Consider the following 18,260-nt stretch of genomic DNA (forward strand, 5'->3'; position numbering starts at 1 on the left):
GTGTGGAATCCTTTCTCTGACCTTTCAGACCACAAATCACCGATATACTGATTCTGATACTTATCTGTGAGATAACAGCTTTTTTCAGGAAATATATTTGGCAGCTACAGTTCACATTATTAAGGGTAGACTGAATATTAAAAACAACACTCACTATAGTGCAATACAATTCAACTGCACTAAAACTGTCCAAAATGTCCATAAAGTTAAACAGTTTCAACAAACAGTACATGTCTATGAAGGTAGAATTTGCTGCAGGAACGTCGATGTCGAACATCCGTTCACTGTAGTTATACCAAATAAACCGGCAACTGAATGTATGTTTCCATGGTTCTGGCAACAACAAGTTTTCAAACTACCATGAATGAAATACTGCATGAATAATAGTGAATATTTATTTGTTATAAAATACAGAATTTTTCAAAATACAAAGACTTTGGCTCTTTTATTTGTGGCTTACACCTAAGTGAGTGATATTCACAGTCAATATGAAAGAAGATGCTAAAATCATATTAAATAAAAATTTGAGTGTACACCAATAACTAAGCAATACAACAAATATATCTTTGGAAAAACCTGTCCACAAAATATTGTTTCATATCATACAAAACATATATATTTCCATATGGTCTGAAATGATGCAACATGGCAAAGTTTTAAATGACAAACGATATCATTAAACCAAGCAGTATCGCACCTCTTCAAGGGAGAATTTCATACAAAGTGCTTAAATACCTCATTCAGTTGACATAAGACACTGACTGACTGACCATTAGTACCACAATACATTCAAACATGTCGCAGCTTCTTTGAAAATCATTAAAGAAGGAACTTACATTGCTTTGCTTGTTTGGTTTAAGATAATCAAAACATAATTGTTTACACTGGTATCAACTGCAGTCATTTGTGCAGTGCTGATGTATTCCCTAAGGAGGTAGCTAACTTAAAAATCGGACACAAAATTCCTTATACCACCAAAATTTGGTACGGATTAAAGGTGTTTCAATTTGTCAATTCTCAGCAGGCTGTTAATTTGTTAAAAGAAAAAAAAAAAGATCTTTATAAAATTGATATTTCAAGTATGCTAAAGCCACCATCCAAGATCTTTGAGTATGTTAGTAATGATAATATACAGTATATACACACTATATGACTTGCGAGGAAGGACTTTGATTGGTAATAATCTGAGGGTGCAGGGGCAGACAACTCTGTACTCCAAATCTGGATTAGGCCTTTAAAAAAAAGCTGTGTGACACAACATCTCTATGGAAAGTTATAGGAACTGAGATATATAGCTTTATCTATATTACACAATTAAACTACACCAAACATACATTATTAGCAAAGTAGAAATCTCATTTTTTCTTCTTGTCTTGGGTGCACCTCGGACAAAACCTGAGAGATTTGAGGGTGGAGGGAAAATACATCATGAGATATCTGCATTAAAAATAATGATCCATTTATTAAAAAATATCATATAATATAAGTTAACAGGAACTAATTAAAAGTTCTTACCATTTTCCTTTGGGTTTTGAGGCGAGATCAACACAAGCAAAGTGAAACCACTCAATCGGACACTGAAGTATAAAAAAAAAAAAGATGTAGTATTAATAATCTCTCAAACTGGCTCCTTTAGTAAAGAAATGTGTCAAATTTAAATTGAAGCAAAAAATAAAACACTGAAAACGTACATCTGGGTTATCGCATCCAATCATCTCTCCATATGACACCTGATGGCACAGGCAGTATGTGGGCTCATTGGGATCGACTGGCATGTCCAAAACGTCTGATGGTTGCATCGGCAGGAGAGCGTCGCTCAGGTCTGGGCTAAAATCCAACATAATTCATAGAGCATGATTACAATTAATGAAAAAATATTAAAAGTGGGGGTAGCAATAAGTCATCGGTAATCCAAATTAAAGCTGAAGTTGGTTAACTTTCTATAAAATACGTTTTTCTCATATTTGTTGAAACTCACTATATCCTGACAGCATTATGAAATGCTACAGCACGTGACTATGACACTAAAATAAGTTTCTGAGAACGCTTTATGCAATAAACAGGCAATACAGTAATAGAATCTCAAATTATATTTTATAGGCACTGCTGACAGTTTGATCGGAGTTCATTGGCTGTCACTGACACTGGGTCAGAGACCGCTCTGCTCTGATTGGTTGTCTTAGGTCTGTTGCGGTGGAGTCTTGCAGATGCCATCAGGGGCACCCACAAAACAGCAGGTGTTTTTCACATGTCTGTCTCATCGGGCTATCAGGACATACAGACGTTTTCAGCAAATATGAGAAAAACATATTTATAAACAGGTCAACATCTTCAGCTTTAACACCAGTATTAATAATATAGGCCATTCAGGTCTGATAAGAATGTGTGGTGCAGCTTCAGGGAGGTGACCGCACCACCTGAACACACCTGTTTTTTATCTTTTTCTTTTTGGGGGAATCTTCATCAGAACCTTTCTTTGCTCTTCCTCTGGATGCACGCTTCTCTCTCAGCCCCCTGGATTCACCCTCTGTGGAAAATATTTACATTTAAAGATGTACATGAGTCTCTTTTGTGCTATGATGAAAGCCTTGATGTTAGCCAACTTACTTTTCACTGCTCTTCCTTCCGTACTTTCGTAGCCGCTCACTTCTAGTTTCTCCTTTAGCTCATTCTCAAACCGTGCCAGATCTGCATCCAGTCTGCGGATATGTTTGTCCACCTGCAGTAAAGGTATTTCGTGCAGATTAGAACCTGACTGATCCTTTAAGAAAGCCATTTAGTACAAGAAAGTTTGACGCATTTCCAACATGCTGGCATTATTAAATCTTTATAATAGTGAATCTGTTGAACAGTGACAGGAAACACATACAATTTACATGTGACCAAATACCGGTAGGTCTGTTTTGGACTGACCATTTCATACGTCTGCATCGCAAGCTGGACTTTGTCATCGCTGAACTCTTTGCACTTGCTGTAGGCATTTTGGATCTTCTGCAGATGTTCCACTCTCTGTTCTGAGGCCAGGTTCTTCACCTTTGCAATGTATTCTTCAGCCAGTTTGTCAATCTCTCCTTTCTTTTCTGCACAACATGATTATTACAGTGTTGGAAAACCAGTATTGATTGGCACAATATTTATAAGCCTGGTAATCTAGGTCTAAAACATTTACTAATGGTTTTAAATGGTACAACGCAATAATGCTACACCCACAGGCACTGCATGACCCTATTTGTCTTGAAAATGATACTTAATTGACAACTGAAAATACCTTTTCAGAATGTTTTTCTCTTGCTTTTGGAGTGGTTTACTCCACTCGCATTGGAGTGGTTGGAGTCCACTTGTACACAAGAGGCAAAATATGTGTTTCTTTCCAATGCTTTTAATGGTTTATGTAAAGCACTTTAAATGACCTTGTTGTTAAATTGTGCTATACAAATAAACTTGAATACAAATAGAAAATGCACCAGTGTACTTAATAACAATTTGGGTGAGTCAGTTTCAGGGCACTAATACTGGATCACTGTCATAGTTTATTAGGACACTTCTCTAATCTGCGCAATTTTTAATGTTATTAGTTACACCTTTGCTTTTTTGCAATGACAAATCACGTTATCTGCCATTAAAAACATTAGATCTCTGCTCAGGTTGAAGCTGGATGGAGCTATAGTATAATTAAAACTTTATTTAACCAGGTAAGTCTCATTGAGATTATGAAATCTATTTTCCAAGGGAGCCCTGGGCAGGATAGCAGCAGTATGCATACTGGGAATGACATGAAGTCACCAAACTAGTAAAAAAAAACATCAAAGTGTAAGTTCTGCTCAGTCTGTGCACACCCACACTGACCCGAGAAGAGGTCATATCAGGCAAAATAAATTATAATACCTGTGCAGGTAGACCATGTGTGAGCAGGGAATTCAAATCCATATAGGTTTTGGTAATTTGATAATAACTTTATGAGATTAAATGATCACCTTCAGTCCTATTGTCCAGGTCCCGCATCAAAGTAAAGTTTCTCTGCAGCTCGCATGGTAGGTTTTCAATACCTAGAAAATAAATTGACAAGGGTGAGGGAGACCAAGACCCAGAGAGACATTGCATCCTAATGCTTCACTTAGCCCATTTATCCACATATCCATATTAATCGATGTAGTGAGCGCCCTAACCACAGCCGGCCTATAGACCTTTCAAATATGTAAACATAAACATTCTAAATGTATCCTAGTTTATTTCCTATAGCAGAAAACCTTAATGACATCAGCTGACAGGAAGTAAACAAGGACCAAGGCTGTTGCCTAGCAATGGAATTCTGTTGAAAAGGTCTAAACATATTCATGTTTACATTTTTGAATTGGATTGTTTAAATGTAAGGTCACTCAGAGTGCCAGCATCCCCCAACGCTGCAGCTAGATGGAGATTTTTTAATTCTGTGCTGCACACAACTTTAATGGAACGCTTCAAAACTATTTACAATATCCAATTCAGGGATTAGTACAGTTTTTAGGCAACACAAAGACATGAGGGGAGAATATGAGATTAATTAGAAACTGTTAGACATCGAACACTATAATAAAAAGTATTATGTACAGAAATGAAAACAACATCTGAACAATGAGCTCAACATTCATAATAATAATAATAATACTTTGTATTCATATAGCGCGTTTCATGGTACTAAAAGAAACTTTACATATAAAGAAATAAAATAAGATGAAAAAGACTTTAAATCACAGATGTCTGTGCAAAGCAATGTTGGATAAAAAAAAATATATTATATAATATTATTAAAATAATATATAATAGTATATAATGTTTATTGTTTGCCATTGAAATGAACATAGGTGAGCTGGTTCCAGTCCACAGTATTGTTCCTGTTATTCTTCTCCTCTGTTTATATTGTTCATATATTTCTGTATTTATCTAGAATGCATTATTTCTTATTGATGCTTCTTTTATGGTTGCTTTCCACTTTGCTGCTGTAATATGGAAATAATACAGGAATATCTCCATCTTGTCTCAGGTGTCAGAGCTTGTGCTCTACATCTTTACATGTGACGCACTTGTAGACTCCGCCCCCTCGCGTCACTGCTAACTGTACGGGAAACGCGTTTATCAACAGGTTGCAAATATATGGCGCCTGACGTCCTGACACAAACACACACATTCCGACCAACATGGCCATCATTTAGAAAACGTTATATTACTGGGCCTGGCGATAGCATGTATACCAACCTTATAACCCCATTGCTAGTAGGTCACCTAAGTTAGTTAGCATAGCTGCTGTGACAGAAACTGACAGTTACAGCTAAATACAAACGGCTAACTCCGTTCATATATTTGACATGCGTCCAGCAAATTTAACTTTATTATTTTCATCCCCTGGGTGAGTTTCACACCATTAACGCAGAAACGGCCCAACTTTATACCACCACCACCGACGGCTATACCGCGATGCTAATCAGTTAGCAGTGGAGCTATCGAGCTAACAGCTAGTTGCTAACGCGCCGTGCTGCAGTCTGTCACTCATCCAGAGCATAAAGTACTCGATACAGTCAACTAAACATCTAAGAGACGCGGTATTTCCTAAGTGTTAGCACCGGTGCAGTGTGTTCCCGGATACTCACTGTCAAGGTAATGCTCCAAGTATATCGCCGTCGCCATTTCAGATTAGCTCTGTAGCTGTGGTCGTGAGCTCTCCCTGACTGTTGGCCGGAGAGTTTGTTCGGCTTGTTTTATAACCCGGGGTCGCCCGTCGGTCAGTGGCTTGGACACTAGATTCCACCTGCAGTCAAAGGCTTCTCTGGACGGTAGTGAAACGACTACACGCAGAATCAGTTTCCCTCCAGCACACACACAACACACACCCACCCACACGCACTCTGGAGTCGCACAACTTTTCTGCGTGTGTGCTTGTGTGCATGCGCAGCGGGGATAGCGGTATCATGTGCAACTCTCCTGCTGCACAAACCGACTAAAACTGTCCTCAGATCAATAATTCACCTCAGTAATGATATTAATATGTCGTTTTTTAAGATATCCACTCCTACACTGCTTACTACTGTTAATACACCGTATTCGCTTGATCCAAATAGAGACAGCGGCCCCCTCTCAGTGTACTTTACTCGGCTGAGAGGATACCTCTGTCACCAAAACAGAAAAAAAATAGATCCGCATATCCAAAACATCTATATTGTAATCATGTGATGGCTAAGTAACGCATTAAGGCCAGCTCAGAGACCAACAAGCGCGCCCTCGCTGCGTTTGCTCGCACTTTCCACGGCTGTCAGCTGATAGGTTACGTCATTCAAAACAAACGCCGCCCTCCCCAAAGAGAGTGAACGGACGCGAGGATGCACCGTGGGCGAAGCGAAGGACACTTCAAACTTAACATGATGCATTGTCAAAAACGATTGGATTATTTAGGCATTTTAAATGTTCTCCTTTAGTTCAGCAGACCCCATACGTTTTTTGTCTTTGTTATTCATTCCTTTTTCTACGTTTACTGTTTTTAAATTTACATTTTATATTTGTACATTTGTTTTTACACTGGCATGTTGTTTTTATCTTTTAGTATAGCTCTTATTTGTTTTACCTTATCTTAGACATTGTTTTTATTGCCCTTTCTTATTGTTAATTTGAATGATTTATGCTGTTTTTATCAATACTGATAGCACTTGACTCTGTATGTTGTGCAGCACTTTGGGCAACTAAGGTTTTTTTTTTTAAATGTGCTATATAAATCACTTTTGAGTTGAGTATGTTATGATTAATATTTCTACATTTAGAAATACATGTTTGTTATTGTGTATAGCTCTGGAACATGTAAGCAAAGTAATGTTTGTATTCAATCATTTTCAATATATATATATATATATATACCTGTATACATAAATGAAAGCCTATGGTAGCGCAGATACCGCCCGTGTGCAGGCCGTGTCCTCTCGGGTTATCGTTCAGGCTATTTGACTCCAACAAGAGCATCGCCTTTTTTTGAACATCTCACTTCCGTGTTTGCTGTCTCCTCACGAAAGACTTCTTCTGTTCATAAAACATACAACTAATCAAGTAAGTAACTGAATTACGCTCTGTCTTTATCAAATAATGTTGTAATGTCTATAATACTCTTTTCCTCCGTTGTGGTGAAAGCGGTGTCTCTGTAGCCAACAGTGAACACTGCAGTAGTGGGCCAGCTAGCTCCTGACATGTTTACACAAACAACGGTAGTTTACGTTAGCTAACTTCCACTGCTTTTGTTATCAGAGAAGAAACACGTAGATAAGATAAACGGGGTTATTGCGCTTCCTGTCACATCTCCAGCACTCAACACTATCTCCAGTTCTACTTGTATTAATAATAAATGAGGATGACCTGTTCACAAGTGGCCTGTTGTTGTTACTGAAGTCATCTGTAACCGTTAGTTTCGCGAGCTAAGGTGCCATGGCAACCAACATATCTGACCCACTTGTTTAGAAATTGACAGTATGGCACTAACGGTTATCTAACCTTAGCTCCTGCTGATTATCTAATTATTAACCACATGGTGTCAAACGTTTCTGTGCACCAGCTCACTTATGGCAAAGTCACAACTCGTGATAAGCTTAATATGTGAAACTGTGTGTGTGTGTGTGTGTTTCAGGTGTCACCTGTGAGATGGCTATGGTAAAGAGTGGTTGGCTCCATCGACAAAGTGAGTAGCAAGACAGTACACATTAACTGCTGGGACATTTGGTTTGATATCCCTGTATAAATACATTCAGTTTGAATTGAACTTGACTGTATTATATGCTCATCAAAGGTGGTTTAGTTTAGTTTTTTATTTTGAACATGTTAAAAGGAACAACATGAATAGAAATAATGTAATGAAAAGGAAAAAAAACAAACGATAATAATAAAAAACTTTTTTTACCAGTAATAAAACACAAAATAACCAACACCTATTTAAACAGTTTAGAGGAATAACTTATTTGATGCTACACTTTCTCCATTTTCAAACTTTATTGCATATTGAAATTCTTTTTAAATCTGTTTCAAAATATATAGTTTAGACATTTTTCCTAAGACACTTTAATTTTTTATTTTTTAGTACATGTGTATAATCTGTGATTATGGCTTCCTTCTTCCTCTCTGTACCTTATGAAAGTTCCTTTTTTATACATCTTTTTGAACTGAATCAGACTTGTACACAACGCTCACACTGTTCCATAGTCTGAGCCCCCACATTGACATTGACACTTTTTATTGTCCTACGCTCAATGACAGTTTTCAAATCTTTTTTCCCCTCAAAGGTACAATACTGCGCCGATGGAAAAGAAACTGGTTTGACTTGTGGGCTGACGGACGACTGGTGTTCTACAATGATCAACAACGCCGTGACATGGAGGATGACATCCACATGAGGGTCGACTGCATTAACATCCGCAACTCTGCTGCATGCCAGGGTACCTGTTGTCTGAGGATGGCTACTGCATGAGTATCAACCAACTTTTGTTCATATTTTTGAAAAGCGTCACCCCTCCATTTGTCCTGCTGTGTTGCTTCTCAGAGCTGAACCCACCAGAGTCGAAGACGCGTGATGCCTTGCTCCAGATAGTGTGCAGAGATGGACGTGTCATCAGCCTGTGTGCAGACAGTGCAGATGATGCTCTGTAAGACAACACGTACATTCACAGCCATTATATTAATTTGACAAAGTATTTTAGCCACTCTCCTTTTGTTTCTGTGTTGGTGAAGTTGAATGTTTTAGTTGTTCTGTGTTTATATTTTCAGAAGAGATAGTATACATCATGGTTTTCACTTTGTGTTGCAGGGCATGGACCATGGCACTTCAGGATGCCAGAATTAATGCGGTGAGTTTCTGCTACATCTTATATTTCTTGAGTTTTAATTTGTTTACCAAACTAAAAATATAGTGAGCTGTTTTTGTAAAAGCAGCCTGTCTATCTTTATCCGTCTGATGAATAAATAAGCTGTGACTTAAACTGTTAGAAGAGATTTTTCCATGATCTAAGAAAGGCTTCAAACATAAAACTTGACATCAGAGTTGTTTCCAACACTTTTTTTCTGGCTCTCATATTGTATCATACTGTATGTTGTCATTATGCCTATATAACGGTAACCTCAGAGCAGTATAATGATCCCTCTAAACGTGGGGTTTTTAGAATTTTCTTTTTGTTTGAGGCTTACAGGTGAGGTGGCCTCATTTACGTGCGTGTGTTGTTTTTTCAGGTGGTCGCTGCACCTCAGGTCGGCTTTGCTCAGGAAGTAATGGCATCTGCTCCTCCCCCCTACTCAGAATACGCTCCCCCACCTCAGGTAAAAGGCCTAAACAGTTTGCTTATGAATTCAAAATTGTTAAATGTTTAATCAAACACTTTGTTCTGTTTTTGTTTTTTTTAATCTATTGACAATGCACCTGTGCATTTCAGGCCTCAACATTATTTTCTTTTCCTCAATGATCTTATCAAACTCAGCTCTGTAAACCTTTTGTTAACAAGGAACAATTAGCAGCATGATTCAACTGTACTCATAATTTGCACTGTAAGTCATCCTGAGAGTCAGTCCTGAGATAACTTTTGTTATGATTTGGCACTATAAATAAAATTGAATTGAATTGAGTTAATGGATGTGCTGTATACAGTATGTTCAACTGTACAGTTTGACTTGGTTTGACAAGATCCTCCTCAAGAAAGAAACTCAAGCCAATGAAAATAAAGGCTACTACCATCTACTGGTGTAGTGATGGAAGTGTTTAAAATCAAATGAGTCTTTAGTAATGTGAAGGGCTTCTCATGGAGGATCAGCAGAATCTTTATGGTCTTTTTGTCTGTCATTTTTCAGCAGGTTTATGCCCCGGGCCCTTATGGAGAATATGTTGCGCCTCCCCCCCAAGCTACCCAGATTGTATACTCTGCTGACGGGCAGCCCTATGCTGTAGCTTATCCCTATCAGTACCAAGGTAAATGACTACACTTTTCTCAGTCTAACTTTAAATTCCATAATTGTAAAACTTAAATGAGACGTCACGTTGTTCTTTCTAGGTGGGTACCCCGCTCCCGGAGTGAACCATGTTGTTATTCGGGAACGGCAGCGTGAAGACGGCGGAGACGTGGCTCTGGGCATGCTCGCCGGAGCAGCAACTGGTTTGGCACTCGGCTCTCTCTTCTCGGTCTTCTAGTGTCTTGATTATTGTACGTGTAGTAGCACAGCGTATTACACCGTATTAGCAGCATCTGGCTTCTTCTCTGTGCCATCACATGAGTCGGAGTAAAATGTGTCTGTTGGGCTACTTTCATCTATGAAGCATGATTGTGATGGGCAGTGACTTACTCCCTATGTGCTCTCTATGTACTCAGTAAACACTGTTGGCACTTTCTCATATATATGCCCTGTGTGGCAGTTTCCCGCCCCCTATGTGTTGTCTGAATATGAATGTTGTTAACCAAAAAATACAATTACTCACTTTTTAAGAGGTATTTAAGGAAATACACTACTTCTTTATGTACTGTACATTTCAGGTCCTCACTGTTTTTCAAGTTTGTTTCGGTTTCATGAAGCACGTTTTTCCTATACATTTGCAGAATAATAGCCATCAACTGTTATTTTTTTTATTTATTTTTTTTACAGTTTTTGTGTTCGCCTTTCTGTACCGTACCTTTCCTTTCATATGTATTATGTTTCCTCAGCTCCTCGAGGTATTTGTGGTGGAGGCAGGCTGAAATGAGAGTTGTGTAAAACGAGTGCACACACACATAAAGCAATAATCCCTTACATTGTAGCATTTTGAGGTACGCGTTTAGTGGATCCTGGTTGTGATGGATGTCTGATGTCATCACCACGATGAAGTCTTATGTACGAGGAAAAAACACCGTTTACACGATGTGCTTTCAAGTGAAAAGGGACATCACTCCTATATTTGCATGCATTATGGTCCTTTTTTCATTGGCAGCTGATGAACCATACTTTTTATTAGAAATGTGTTTGAATTGATATTTTGGTTTCATTTCAGTAGGCTCGGTGCACAAATACCATGCAGGCCAGTCTCTTGAGATTTAGTTACATTTCAATTGACTTACTTTTATTTTTCACTGCAAATGACTTGAACATCGTTAGATTTCTCCATTCATGTTAATTATGACTGCATTTATTCACTTTGAAATAGCAAGTTTGCTCAGTCGAAAAACCGTCTTGGTCTGCTCTTCAAACATACTACATATCTTTATTATTGACACTTACAGAAGACATGTTTAAGACAACTTTAGCAAATGATCAGCTTGTGCAAGCAGCGTAACATTGATGTCATTTTTCTACAGGTTAACCTGTTCTATCTCTCCTATTTAATGTACTAATTGATTTATGATTTACTCTGCATTTAGAATACAAAGATGGCAGTTAGCTAAGAGATGTATTTTAACAATTAAATATATTCACAAAGTAGACTCCTTGTTTTGTGTTGTTTATTTAACCCTGAGACTTGAGTTCACAGAACATGTTGTGTGGGATACAACACATGTGCAAATGACCAGTAAGTATCCTCTAAACACCCAAAGACACTCTTAAATACAGATGTATTTCAAACCCACTGAACATATTGACAGGATCTAAGTAATTCAGAAAATACAGCAACCAACTATTAAGGTCTGAAAGTTGAAAGTGTAGAGAATGTATGCATAGACAGAATTTAGAAATGTTTTCAAGGCATTATATAATATTTTCTCTTTCCTGTAAGATGTAGTAACTCAATAGAAACCCAGAAGGTAGAGATACACTTTGCATATAGATAAACTAAATAACCATTTAAATCTTTACATGTTTGAAAGAGACTCAGTATTCCTGTATCTTACAGTATAAATTCCCATTTACAAAAGCCCACCCCAAAACTGATTCTGTCTAGTGCAAAATAGTGTCCCAGCGACAGATAATAAGGTATGTAGTGAAAATGTGCATTTACCCACTGTAGCCTCACCATCTGCTGTACATATTTGGGAGCAGTAGCGGGGGTAAAGTATCCATTAAACAGGGTTTCGAAAGTGCTTAATTTGAACGGTTAAGGTTAAAAGTATGCCTGAATTTGAATATAGTATATATAAAAATGCTTGATTTTTTTCAACATAATCTGGTGTTTTCATCTACACAACCATTATATATGTATAGTATAATTATTATATTATTATTTTTCTCTTAAGTTATACAAACCCTGTTTAAAACAAATAAAGATTATTGTCACTTAGGAGACATGCAAAATAAAGGCAATAGATGAAAGAAAAATGAAACCTCACAAATGTGTGGATGTAAACATGAGCATCAGTGGATCGATAAATGAGTGGTGAAACAGCTGATTAGCTGATCATCCAAAAAGTAATCAATTAAGATTTTGATCACGGAATAATCAATTTAGTCAATTCTCCAGTAAACAACAGCGACTTTATCTTGAAGCGAAACCTTGATATTAGCTTGCTGGTCTTTGGCTTCACATCGCATTTTTTGATTTTGCTAATCAGATCAAGAAACGAAGAACTTAACTCCAGTAACCCATGATGGACATTTTCCACCGTTTTTGACGACCAAAGGATTAATCGAATAATCAAAAGCATAACTGACAGTGAAAATAATTGGTTGTTGCAGTATTAATAATGAGTAGAGTGTAGAGTTGCGTTAGCCTTCTTGACCAAAATCCTCAGTAAACTCCTTCAGCTTGTCCAAGTCCTGCTCGTTCACTGTCGGCTTGGTGTTTGTCAGTGACCTCAGCATGTCAGGCTGCACGGAAAACATCACAAGAGGTCACAATGAATGCTGATCTCTGCAGTCACCTGTGTTAGTCGATAACACTGATGGACGTAACATCAAATGTGCATATTTTCCTTCCCAAACATTGGGAGTCTTTTCTTACCATGGACACGACTGGCTCTAGAAGTTTGTCCCCGGGGACGTCCATCCACGTCATCTCTATGGCGTTGGGATCGCCCGGCGAACACGGAGTCAGGAGGTCATCCACCACAACGTCAGGAGTGCCCCACAAGGATCCGCGGACCTTAATTAATGAGCGTTTGCAATGGTAGAAGTAAGGAAAAGAAATATGATATCCGAAGTGCTGAGACTTATTTTGGAACAACATAATGCTGTTGGATTCCCAAAAGACCTTTCCTTTCAGTCTGAAATATGGCAGGTTGAACTGTTGCGGTGTTCCTACCTTTTTGAAGTGAGTGGATGACTGAACCTTCCTAACAGGCTGCATGAGGGCGTCCCTGACGATAATACTGATGTCCGCCCCGGAGTAGCCCTCTGTCTTTTTGCCCAGAGCGACGAAGTCTGCATCCGTCAGGCTGTTGGGGGTGGAGCCCAGATGCAGTTTGAACATGAAGGAGCGGGCGTGCTCCTCAGGCAGAGGAATATAGATTCGCTTTTCAAACCTTAGAGAGACAAAATATTCAATCAGCCCCTTTGAAGCATTCAACGTGTTAATCCTGATTGGTTTTGCTCCTTAAATTTCCCATTGAAGCCCAAAAAACGTCTTTTTCATCCTTTCCAGTAGCAAGAGATAAATAAACTGATGTTTGACTACAGAAAAGTTGGTAGTGAGCCTGTGTGGCGCCCAGGCTAGAATGTTCATTTTGTCTCATAAAAGGTTTTTGACTGAAACAAACAAAAAAAAAAATGCAACCTCACAGATATGAGTAAAATGAGTTTAAGACCATGCCTGAAGGGCTATTCGGACGGGATTAGATTTACGTGGGGTTGTGGGGTGAGGTCATTTTTTACCAGAGGTTTTAGTCCTGTCCAAATGTGCCATGTCAGTAAGTATTACAGAGAATGTCAGTAAAAAAACCTGCAGATTTTCACCTTCTGTAAAATGGTCCAGAAAAAAAAACCTCAGGTAAAACTAGTACCGTTCAAAAAACGACCCTCTGTAAAATGTATGTGTGTGGAATCAGGGATTTCTTAATCCCGTCTGAATTGGCCATTTATATTACAGACGTCCTGAGGTGAGACTATTTTACCCCCATTAAACCAACCCTGTCTGAATAAGGCTAAAGGCTGCACAAAAAGCAGTACAATAATAGTGGCGTGTCTTTCCATCCCTGATTTTTTTTTCTTTTACTGGACTGACCAATCGTCTGGAGGACATTGGTTAAAAGTGTGTCAAAAGAGGTAAATGTATCGCTTTTTAGATGCAAAGAGCAATTCTGTCATTATATATAATAAGTATGCCCTCTTTGCAGTTTTCAGAGAAAAGGTAGACATTATTTTTACACAAGTGAAACTGACCTTCTCCTGATTGCTGAGTCCAATGTCCATGGTATGTTTGTGGCTCCCAGGACCAGGATCCCTTCATTATTAGTCCCAACACCTGAGAGGAGAAGGGCATTTTATACACTCCATAAACAAAGTACTGCTGCTACTTTCCAATTTTGTCTCCTTGCTCACCTTGCATCTGGACGAGAAACTCCGTCTTGATTCTCCGCGCCGCTTCACTCTCGTTCTCACTCCTGGAGCCGCAGAGAGAATCGACCTCATCAATGAAAATGATGGAGGGCTTGTGCTCTCGGGCCATGGTGAACAGGCTCTTCACCAACCTTGAGAGGGACAGAGGGTGGAGATGTTGATGGTTTTCAGTCTCTCATGTGTTTCATTATTTAAATAAACCGGGACCTCACTTTTCACTTTCCCCCAACCACTTGGACACAAGGTCGGAGGAAGAGATGGAGAAGAAGGTGGAGTTGTTGGCTTCTGTGGCCACTGCCTTGGCCAGGTAGGATTTCCCTGTTCCTGGAGGGCCAAACAGAAGGATCCCCCGCCAAGGAGTTCGCTTTCCTACACAGATAGATACAGTATTATTAAGTACTATTCATTATCATGAGGTTTAAAGTCGGCTGTAGTCTTCAGTACCTTGGAACAAGTGAGGGAATTTGATGGGGAGGATCACAGCTTCTTTTAAGGCTTCTTTGGCTCCCTCAAGTCCAGCTACATCGTCCCACTTAATGTTTGGCTTCTCCATGACAATGGCACCTGGAACAAACAGTTTATAGGTCCAAGCATTCATTATTTTCTGGAATGTCATGCAATGATGATGTTTTGCACATCATATTTAACTGATGTTCATTCAATGCAGTGACATTGTTTTTCACCTGAGAGTTGATTTTCAAACTTCTTTTTCTCCGCGCCATCCCCATCCCCATCATCCCTGAAATTCAATGACAACAGTCCACATCGTGATTAACTGACACTTTGGTGAGCAGTGAACAATGATTTGTATTTTTAGGGATGTGCAATAACACTGTTTTTTTTTACAGATCCTATCGTTTCCTAATAGTTTCTTGGAAAGACTGATATTAGACTGCAAATTCTTACAAAGGTTCTTGAAAAAGTAGCATGAGAAGAGTCCTTACACATAAAATGAACACCAATGGGCTCCTTCCTTTGGATTGACTTTGGTAATCTACTTGAATGGACTTTACTATGAAAGGAGCTGGTACCTGAACCAGTAGGTCTTTTACACTCTTTTAATAAACTCCAGGTTCACTAACAACGTTGCTGCTGCTTCGTTTTATGTGTAGGGACTCTTCTAATGCTACTGCAGGGGTTGAGTGTTATTTTGAGCAGTGTTAGTGGTTAAAAAAGCAGTTTAATGCCTTCACCGTACTGCCCCGAGCTAATCAGTGTTAGCCACGTCCGGCTGTTAGCGACTTTCCCGGATTTCTCCGTTAATGGTTCTTACTCGAAAAAAACTGTCTTGATGGCTTATTTGATGTATGTAAGTGCTGAAAAAGACCATGGGATGATTTTACGCCGGAATTACACTTACATCTTTTAAACGTAAAGGTTTAGAGCGCTATGGAGCTGTGTTTTCATGAGTGGGGTCCTGTTTTGTTTGTCTCGTGCATGGCGCAGTAAACATTTCTGCCACATTGTTCCACTGAGCTTCAAATGGTGGCAACGTGTGAAAAAAATGCAGCAATGTGCCAGCAAAGGTGGGGAAAAGAAGACTTCTAGAGAGTAAACACGGGTGTAAACATGATGTTTGAAATTGATCAGAAAACTGGCTTTTGCAAATGCGACAGCTATGAGGAAACACGTTTGTTAGACCAGAAGACACAGAGAACTCCACTTTTAACAAAACCGACTGGACTCAACCGAGCCTGAATGCCCCGCACCACAGCAACACATTCTGGGACACTGACTCACCCTTTGTCATCAGACTCTTTGACGGGTTTGGCCGGAGTCTTCTCCTTATTCCTCAGGTATTCCTTCAGCTGCTCGGCTCTGTCCAGGTAGTCGGCGCACTTGGCTCTAATGCTCTGAATCGCTCGCTCACCGTGTGCTTCATCTGAAACACAGGAAATGGCTTAGATCATGGTGCTGTGTTGAATAGAAGTGATGTTTGGAAGAAAAACACTGATAGGCTCCTCACGCTTGACAACATGAAGGAAGTATTGCACTGCATTCTGGTAAAGTCTGAGGGCCTCTTCGTAGTTTTTGGCTTTGTCCTCCGCTGCAGCTTTGCTGGCGAGATCTATAGCTTTCTGAGAACAGACAACATGAAACAGATGGATTTAGGAAACCACCGAAAGGTGTACAAGGAGTTACTAATGTGTTTATTAATGGTTAATAATTACTTTGCACATTAGTTAGAAGCTAATGACGCAAACAACTTTGCAAGGTTTATGCTAATTATTTGTCAATGTTGTTTTAGATGTTGGAAATCCACTAATTAATACTCTCTAGTTAGTAATAACTATTAATAATGCTATTTATTGCAAATTACCAATATCTTATATATGGTGCCTTATCAGAAATCCGAATCGGAAATGTAGTTCAGTCCAGTGGTTGCCAACCTGAGGGGTCCAAATGGTCCCAACGTGATAAAAGAAGACAAATTTGTTTGAACCTTTTGGACATTTCTCTACAATGGACCTAAACTTTTTTACGTCTATCATCTATCTATACTTTTGGCATCCTGGTTGTACATACTGTAATTTGACTGCATGTTTTGGGGGAGTTTTTCTTTATCAGAAGTGAGAGTCTAAGGACAGAGGCTTTCTTATGCTCTACAAGTAAAGTAGGTTGTAAAGCCCATTGAAGTGATTTGTGATTTGTGATAGTAGACTGAATAAAATTCAAGTTGACTTGACTAAACTAGGGCGACAACTAACGATTATTTTCATTAATGAGTAATCTGTTTATTATTTTCTCCATTAATCAGTTAGCCGTTTAGTCTATAAAATATCAGAAATCTGTGAAAAATGTGTTTCCCAAAGCCCCAAGATGACGTCCTCAATCACTTGTTTTGTCCACAAATCACAGATCTTCAGACTACTGCTAAAGAGGAGTAAAGAAACCTGAAATATATTCCCATTTAAAGAGGTTGAATCAGAGTATCTGGACTTGTTTTTTCTCAACAGATTTCTCAAAACGATGAATCAATTATCAAAAAGGTGGCGATTAATTTAATAGTTGACAACTAATTGATTGATGGTTGCGGCTGTTCACTAAAGATGCTGCTTTCACAATAAAAAGACTGAGAACAACTGGTGTAGATCCAACAGTTCATCGTATTTGACAAGCTCATCACACGTTTGTGTAAAAGATGAATTGGAAAAGTAACCATGAAGTTACCTATCTGTCAAATACATGTAGGGGAGTAAAAAGTACAACATTTCCTTGTAAAATGCAGTGGAGAGGAAGTAGAAAGTAGCATCAGATGCTCAAATACAGTACAAGTGCATCAAGCCTATATTTCAGTACAGTACTTGAGTATATGTACGTGGTGACTTTCCCCACCCACTTTAACAATGGACCAGCTCAATGGATTACCAAATGTTGCTTGGTTCATTATGACTTTAAATGCCATTAACTATGACTTCTAGCCCTAATAGTTCGCCTTTATGTTTAAATGTTCGTACTTTAGCACGGTGAATTAGCCATTTAAGATGGTTAAAAGTTCATCTTAAAGCAGAACAGTTGGACGCCTCTTGTGACGTCACGCAGTCTTTTGTAACCAGGTAAATAACAAAGTTTACCGCTCACCTGTAAGTTATTACCAGCCATTTGATGTGTCAGTCAGACTGTGGCCTGTCGCTTTAGGTTCGAACTATTTTTCCTGTCCCCTGCTACTTTTGTCTCATTTTACATCAACTTCAGTCGCAGAACATCCCAGAGGTTTGTCCCTCGCTTCCGCATCAACAGAAACTTCACCGGACTGTCACTTCCGCGGTGGTCACGTGACAATGTTATTGTCTTCGGCTGCTGCTGTGACGTCATATTTA

At 38.9% G+C, this 18,260-nt stretch overlaps 3 protein-coding genes across 4 annotated transcripts; 1 reads left to right on the forward strand and 2 right to left on the reverse strand.

Moving 5' to 3' along the window:
• Positions 1-393: 393 nt before the first annotated feature.
• On the reverse strand, positions 394-6,224 carry ing5a (inhibitor of growth family, member 5a). The gene is made up of 8 exons (XM_083940470.1): positions 5,625-6,224; positions 3,975-4,046; positions 2,914-3,080; positions 2,608-2,719; positions 2,428-2,527; positions 1,692-1,827; positions 1,516-1,577; positions 394-1,395 (listed from the first exon to the last, which is right to left on the reverse strand). The coding sequence occupies exons 1-8, from the start codon at positions 5,659-5,661 to the stop codon at positions 1,356-1,358; spliced, it is 726 nt and encodes a 241-aa protein (XP_083796596.1). The 5' UTR covers positions 5,662-6,224; the 3' UTR covers positions 394-1,355.
• Positions 6,225-6,998: 774 nt separating this feature from the next.
• plekhb2 (pleckstrin homology domain containing, family B (evectins) member 2) lies at positions 6,999-11,384 on the forward strand. 2 transcript variants are annotated; one of them, XM_083940609.1, is made up of 8 exons: positions 6,999-7,065; positions 7,637-7,687; positions 8,286-8,438; positions 8,543-8,645; positions 8,807-8,846; positions 9,226-9,312; positions 9,841-9,955; positions 10,038-11,384. In XM_083940609.1, the coding sequence occupies exons 2-8, from the start codon at positions 7,651-7,653 to the stop codon at positions 10,172-10,174; spliced, it is 672 nt and encodes a 223-aa protein (XP_083796735.1). In that variant the 5' UTR covers positions 6,999-7,065; positions 7,637-7,650; the 3' UTR covers positions 10,175-11,384. The 2 variants fall into 2 exon arrangements, with proteins under 2 accessions (XP_083796735.1, XP_083796734.1); XM_083940608.1 differs by having other exon boundaries at positions 9,838-9,955; positions 10,038-11,380.
• Positions 11,385-11,492: 108 nt separating this feature from the next.
• Positions 11,493-18,182, reverse strand: LOC310966737 (vacuolar protein sorting-associated protein 4B-like). Its single transcript, XM_083940607.1, has 11 exons — positions 18,022-18,182; positions 16,406-16,517; positions 16,180-16,321; positions 15,123-15,178; positions 14,884-15,003; positions 14,652-14,808; positions 14,422-14,570; positions 14,263-14,344; positions 13,187-13,406; positions 12,887-13,027; positions 11,493-12,753 (listed from the first exon to the last, which is right to left on the reverse strand). The coding sequence occupies exons 1-11, from the start codon at positions 18,040-18,042 to the stop codon at positions 12,652-12,654; spliced, it is 1,302 nt and encodes a 433-aa protein (XP_083796733.1). The 5' UTR covers positions 18,043-18,182; the 3' UTR covers positions 11,493-12,651.
• Between the last annotated feature and the right edge of the window lie 78 nt (positions 18,183-18,260).

The sequence above is a fragment of the Echiichthys vipera genome (genome assembly GCF_963691815.1).
Source record: "Echiichthys vipera genome assembly, chromosome: 3".
Lineage (NCBI taxonomy): Eukaryota > Metazoa > Chordata > Actinopteri > Perciformes > Trachinidae > Echiichthys > Echiichthys vipera.